The 7,009-nt window shown below is 48.1% G+C and overlaps 1 protein-coding gene across 1 annotated transcript in view; it reads right to left on the bottom strand.

Moving 5' to 3' along the window:
- Positions 1-389: 389 nt before the first annotated feature.
- The window catches only part of Vav1 (vav guanine nucleotide exchange factor 1), a 44,983-nt gene continuing 38,363 nt past the window's right edge, over positions 390-7,009 (bottom strand). Inside the window, exons 25-27 of the mRNA XM_038327380.1 lie at positions 5,935-6,049; positions 4,047-4,198; positions 390-689 (exon numbers count right to left, since the gene is read on the bottom strand). Of these exons, the coding sequence (XP_038183308.1) occupies positions 636-689; positions 4,047-4,198; positions 5,935-6,049 (321 nt within the window). The 3' untranslated portion in view covers positions 390-635. The remainder of the gene's footprint in view (positions 690-4,046; positions 4,199-5,934; positions 6,050-7,009) is intronic.

Genomic DNA, 7,009 nt, shown 5'->3' with positions numbered 1-7,009 from the left:
AAATCCCCCAGTGAGGGCCAAGGGCATGGTCAGGGGTGCAGCCCCACCTAGAATACCCCAGTGAGGGCCAGGGGCATGGTCAGGGGTGCAGCCCCACCTAGAATCCCCATTGAGGAGCTCAGAAGTAGTGTGTCTGCCTACAACACTGGGGCCAAGATGTCCATCTTCATCAGAGAATAGGACAGAAAAGAAGGGAGGGAGAGGTACAAACTTGATCTCTGTAATCACAGTCCTATAAGCACAGCATTCTCCCCTGCTAGGTAGGAATCCCAGGTCCCTCTCAACCTATACTGTAAAAGGCTGAGAAAGCTGACGTTGCTGCAGAGTGAACTGTTGTCAATGAGCACCCACCCCGTGGCTCCCCTTACAGATGGTCTGGAGCACACCAATGCCTGTTCTTCTCATTTTATTAGAAGCATTTGCCTCAATCCCCATCTTCCTGGGGCCTTCGAGACAATCAGTGTGTTATAAATTAATCATCCTTCATCCTGGGAAGCCTGCCAGCTAGCCACTGGCTGTCTGCTCTCCATCCGGAAGCTCTGCCACCGAGGACTGTTCATGGCCCCTCGACCTTGCCGGCGTCCTGGGCTCAGTATACATCTGCCTCTCTCTCTGTGTCCTGCAGGGCACCAGGCTCAGCAGTATTCAGAATAGTCTTCCTCCACATAGTTGGCAGGGAACCAGCCAATCTGGAGGGAGAAGAGAACCCCATGAGGAAAACTAGTCATCTTCAGTCCTCATCACAGTGGACTAGAGCCCCCTTGCCTTGGGACCTTCACACCTGTTGATATTCCACTGTACATGCGCTAGGATGACCCTCTGCCTTTCAAAAGTCTCTAAAGCTTTCCAGTTACCCTGCCAAACATAGTAAGCCCCACCCATTCCACACACACAACTACCACCCTTTCCTTGACTGTTCTCCAGAGAACCCATCAGCATTTTGTAATCAAGATGTAATCATGACTACATATTCTGCTTATTGACTGGATTAACTGCTAAGCCAACTCCCCTCCCCCATCACAATATAAGGTTGACAAGGGTAGAGGGTTTTATCTCCTACTCACCAGACTCCCAAGAGCCTAGAACAGGCCCCAGTGCTCAGTAAATACTTTATTGATATTTCTGGTAATGTTGAGAAGACAGATGGATAGATGGGTGAGTGGGTAAAGGATGGATGGATGGATGGATGGATGGATGGATGGATGGATGGATGGATGGTTTGTAGATACATGAGTGGATGGGTGATGGACAGATGGATGGATAGATGAATAAATAAATGGATGATGGATGGATAAGTGGGTGGGTGAACGGGTGGATGGATGGGTGGGTGAATGGGTGGGTGGATGGATGGATGGATGGATGGGTGGGTGGATGGGTGGGTGGATGGATGGGTGAATGGATGGATGGGTGGGTGGATGGGTGGGTGGATAGATGGATTGGTGGATGAGTGGGTGGGTGGGTGAATGGGTGGGGTGATAGATGGACAGATGGATGGATTGTGGGTGGATGCTAGCTTGATGAACACACAGATGGGAGGATGGGCGGGTGAAGAGACAGGCAGATAAACAGAGAGGATGGTTGCACAGAGATGGGTGACTTGCAAACAGATGCTTGGATGAGTCCTGTCAGCTTCCAGACCTTCTTAAATATTCTAAATGGCTCTTTCAACCCCTAACTGTCTACCATAACTCACTAAATGTGACAACAAATATTTTTATCAAGTCTAAGTGTTTCTCTAAATCATGGGGGCTTTGTGACCAGTTGCCCTGTAGGAGCCCACAGAAATGAGTCTGCTCCACCTTGACTGAAGAAGAGTTTATGCCTACTCTTGCTCCTTTAAGGTTGTTGACAAAGAGGTCTGACTTAAGGTGTGGCTACAAACAAGATATCTTGACCTAGGGTGTGGTTAATTGGTGTCTTGGGCATTGAGATGGCCTACAGAGGTGGATCCATTCCACCTTGACCAAAGGTCAGAGATTCAAGTCTATTCCTGCTCCTTCAAGGCTATGACAGGAGGTTTGACTCAGAGTCGCTGCAGACAGGATGCTTTGTCTAAGATATAGTCACTGCCTGTCCTGCCTAAACAACAGAATTCTTAACTCGGGATGCTGATGTTTGATATTTCAGGTATCAAAACAGGTAATTGCTCTGTTTATTCTTTGTGTAATGGTAAAGCATCCTTTTGCTTACTTCTCCATCTTTTGGATTGGTGTTTATAAGCATATAAAAAGTAAATGTGGGCAAATTCAGCATTAAATGAATTGCCCTCCTCGTTCTATTCTGCATCTCCATTCCTTTCCATTCATATCTCTGTTTCTCCTATATAATATTTCTAATCCATACATTTCTACCCTGGAACGTGCAAACCCAGTCGAGGCTGGACCCCAACATTTCCCCCAATAGAACAGAAGTTCTAGCCAGTGTCCTTATCTTCATTCAACAAATATTGAGAAACCTTTCAAGCAAGAAAGAATGCTAGATGCTCAAATTCATCAGAGGATGACATGAAGAAGGGTCTCCATTCACACAGTACAAAGTAGAAACTCAGCCAAAGCAAGCTGGCCTGAAGCACCTTCAAGAACGTGTTTCTCCTACCTAGAACCAGAGTGGGCAAAGAGCACTATGGTTCACCCCAAGTCTGCCTCTCCATGCATTCAGTAGTTAGTAGCTGAGCACCTACTGTGTGCCAAGTCATGTGACGCAGCAGTGAGCGAGACAGATCCCGCCTTCGCATCTCCCGTATTTGTCAGTCACCCTCTCACTCCAGGGCCTTGGCATACACTGGGGAATTTGTCTTCTATATTTTCCCCAACCTTACTGTCCTGGCTAATTTTATGTCAACTCGACACAAGCTTTCTGAAAGGAGGTGCCTCAACTGAGAAAATGCCACTGTTAGTTCTAGCTGGAAGGTGTCATCCCTGAGTTGGTGGTCCTAAGTTCTATAAGAAAGCGGGCTGAGCAAGCCATGGAGAGCAAGCCAGTAAGCAGCACCCTCCATGGCCTCATAGCAGTAATGACCCTGACTAAGACACTTGCTAACAGTAGTGTGTGCGTGTGTACGTGCATGTGGGTGTGTGTGTGTGTGTGTGTGTGTGTGTGTGTGTGTATAGGCTAAAGGTCAATATGGGGTTTCATTCCTTGGGTACTTGCCACCTTGTTTCCTGAGACAGGATCAAAAGATAATAAGAATTAGCCTGGAACTCACCAAGTGAGGCTGGCTGTACAGTGAACCCCAGTCATCTTGTCTATCTTTGCCTTCTCAGCACCAAGATTACATAAGGATATCAACACACTCATTTTTCCTTTTATGTGAATGATGGGTGGGTGGAAGATGGAAGGAGAGGACGGGTCAATAGGTGGATGTATACATGGGTGAGCGAGTGAGTGGGTTGATGAGTGAGTGGGTGGGTGGATGGATGGATGGATGGACGGATGGATGGATGGATGGATGGATGGATGGACGGATAGATTGATGGATAAATGGATGGATGAGTGAATGAGTGAGTGGGTTGATGAGTGGGTGCGTGGCTGGGTGGCTGGGTTCTGGGCAATGGCTGAACTAATGGATGATGGATTCTGGGGGATTGAACTCGGTCTTTAAATTTGTAATGCAAGCACTTTACCAGCTGAGAACCTCTCCGGCCTGCTGGCTGTCATTTTATCCATTTAACCTTTTCATTCCTTATCTACCTAGCCTCTCATCACCCTAATGTCTAGAAGGGTGGGTAAGGAGCTCCCTTGGGTCCTATTTCCTGTCTCCATCCTGCCCACTCCCTGGTGTGACTGTCTGGTTAGAGGTCCACATGATCTCACTAAACATTGTTTCATAAAGATAGCAATTGGATAATGCTCCCTTTGCACCCAGAAAAATACCTAGCTCATAATAGTTTCTCAATAAATAAATGTGGGCAGGGAAAATATGCTAAATCTCACTGTCCTTTTGATCCTCTGACTAGGGATGAGCATGGGAGCCATACTCTATCCCCCCACAGCCAAGTCACATACGACATACCCCACCTAGTCAACCATCCCCTCTCCTGCCTCACCCGGCCATAGATCTCCCCACGCCACCAGCCTTGCTGTCCCTTCTTGTTGAGGATTTTGATGATGTCACCCTCCTTAAGTGACAGTTCTGATCGGTCCCGGGCACAGAAGTCATAGCGGGCTTTGGCAGTACCAAAATATTTGGTGCTTCCAGCTGTGAAGAGAAAATGAGACGCCTAAGCATCTGAGATAAACACCAGGCATCATCTTGGGACAGTGCAGAAAGCAGGCACGCTCTCTGGATGGTGCCACCTAGATGAAGAGCTTCTGTGAAAGTTAACCTGGAATAACCTGAGAAGAGAGTCTCTGAGAGGGATGTCTGCATTGTGTTGGCCTGTGGGCGTGTCCATGGGGGTTGTCTTAATAAAGTGAATTGATGAGAAGATCCAGCCCACCATGAGTGGCACCATTCTCTAGGCAGAGTGCATGTGGGGAAGGGTCTTGGGCAGAATAAGAGTGGAGAAAGTGAGCAGAGCACATGTGAACAAGCACATAAAACACTGGAGAGATGGCTCAGTGGTTAAGAGTGCTGCCTACTCTTCCAAAGGTCCTGAGTTCAATTCCCAGCAGCCACATTGTGACTCACAACCATCTGTAATGAGATCTGGTGCCCTCTTGAGAAAGAGACCTGGTCAATCGTCCTCATCAACTTAAACCATGAAACCCATTATGTACAAGTTCAACAGAACTGCCATATATGGGCTGCCCGTGCATGCTTCAGTATTGCCGGGGCATAAAAGATCATCATGCCAGGTCATCATACCTGGTGAGACCAGGTTTTAAATCATTTTAATAGTGTTTTATGTACAGTCAATTTCTGCACATCTGAGTCCTTAACCTTCGTATTTAAGCCCAGATACACAGAGAGAGAGTTGACTATATTTTAAAAAGTAATTAAGAGTGGCTGGAGAGGTGGATCAGGGATTCAACTCCCAGTACCCAATACCACCTGTAACTCCAGTTCCTGGAAATCCAACACTCTCTTCGGGATTCTGCGGACACTGCACTCAAGTTCACAGAGCCATACACAGACACACATGTATACACATGATTAAAAACTAAAAACAGGGGCTGGAGAGATGGCTCAGTGATTAAGAACACTTGCTACTCTTCCAAAGAGCCTGAGTTCAGTTCCCAGCACCCAAGCTGGACAGCTCACAGCCACCAGTAACTCCAGCTCTGGGGGATACAAGGCCATCTACAGTACAGAACTGTTCTTGTGTTAGTCTGCATGCAGCTGGTCCCCACAAGCTCACAGCGGAGGGCACTATTCGGAGGTGTGGCTTTGTTGGAGTGGGTGTGGCCTTGTTGGAGAAGTGTGTCACTGTGCAGGTGGGCTTTGAGGTCTCACACATCCCCAAGCCATGCTCAGTGCCTCTGTCCACGTCTTGTTGCTTTATGATCAAGATATAGCCAGCACCATGTCTGCCTACATGCCACCGTGCTCCCCACCATGATAATGGGCTGAACCTCTGAAACTGTAAGCTAGTCACCCCAATGAAATGTTTTCCTTTCTAAAAGTTGAGGTGGTCATAGCGTCTATTCACAGCAATAGAAACCTAACTAAAACTGTAAATATGGAGCAACATAAAAATGCCTGAGCCAAGGGAAAGTACTTCCGTCCTGAGAGGCTGAATCCCCCTGCAGTCACGAAAGGCTAAACTCACTCTTCTTCCCATGGACACGTGTGAATCCAACACCTGCTCTGCAACATACATGACACGCATAGAAATGAATCTTTGACAAATAAAAGGAGCAACCTCCAACATCACACAAAGTCACGTAAATAAGCATTTGAAAAATAGTTACTGATACCAAAAGTTTGGGCAGGCAGGCCCTGGAACCCTGAGAAGGTGCTGTGCAATCCTCCAGCCTGGGGTGTCCTCCTACCTGGTGGTTTGCTGATGGCTCTCCTCTCAGGCTCCTTGTAAGGGAACTGCAAAGTGGTATCCAGAGACTTGAAGCAATCTTTGAGAGAATTCTGCTGATAAAACTCCACCAGTTCCTGGGAAAATAACACAGAGAAGTTGGTATCCCGGCTGGCCAGCCCACAGCAGAGCACAGCTTAGCTCTCTTCCCCAGTCCAATCAGCTCCCTGTGATGGGGAACTCCTCCCTCAGCTGGAACAGCAAGGATGGTCTGCAGAAGGGGCCCTGCGATGGGTGATATCGAAAGTCACTTTGAAGGACCTAGACTCACCCAAGAGGCAAACCTCAGGGTCTGGCTGCACTGAGTTAGGTGAGGTGGGAAGAACCACCTGAATGTGGGTGGCACTACCCATGGCTGCCATCCCAGGGAGATTGAAAAGGAGAAAGCAAGCTGGGCACCATCTCCCTGTGCTCTGTAAGGACGCAGTGTGACGGTGACGATGCCTCCTTCCAGGACAGTTCCCAGCCCTCCTGAGCCGGAATAACCTGTCCATCCCTCTTTAAGCTGCTTCACCAGGTGTCTGGTCACAGCGGTGAACAGAGTAAACAATAGACTACCTCAAGCTAAGGCCGCTTCTCCAAGCAGCCAGTTCATTTTACTTCCTGCCAAGTTTAACAAATAGGTTCACCAAATTCAAGGCCTCCCATCAGTGCCCAGGCTTTTAAAACTAATAATCACGTAGGCACCTGCCAGTGTGCACAGCACACATTACCAAGGCTTCCAGGGAACCCTGAGTGTTGAGCACGCTCGGGGGGGGCGGGGGGGTTGGGTTTACAGAGAGCATGTGAAGGTCGGAGGTCAACTTGCAGGACTCAGCTCTCCCGTTCCACCACGTGTGTTCCCTTTACCCACGGAGTCATCTTGCCGGCACGCTCTCATTTAAGAAACAGAGACACAGAGACACTAAGTCTAATCTTGAGTGGCAGCTGAGACTCGTAGCTCAGATCTGACCTCCACAAAAGACTTTAGATTTGATTTCGGCTTCCCGGTTTGTTGGATTTATGGGTATTTCTCCCACAAATGGCTCATACTGATA

Source organism: Arvicola amphibius, chromosome 1, assembly GCF_903992535.2.
Source record: "Arvicola amphibius chromosome 1, mArvAmp1.2, whole genome shotgun sequence".
Classification (NCBI taxonomy): Eukaryota; Metazoa; Chordata; class Mammalia; order Rodentia; family Cricetidae; genus Arvicola; species Arvicola amphibius.
This window is presented reverse-complemented; position numbering and strand designations above follow the sequence as displayed.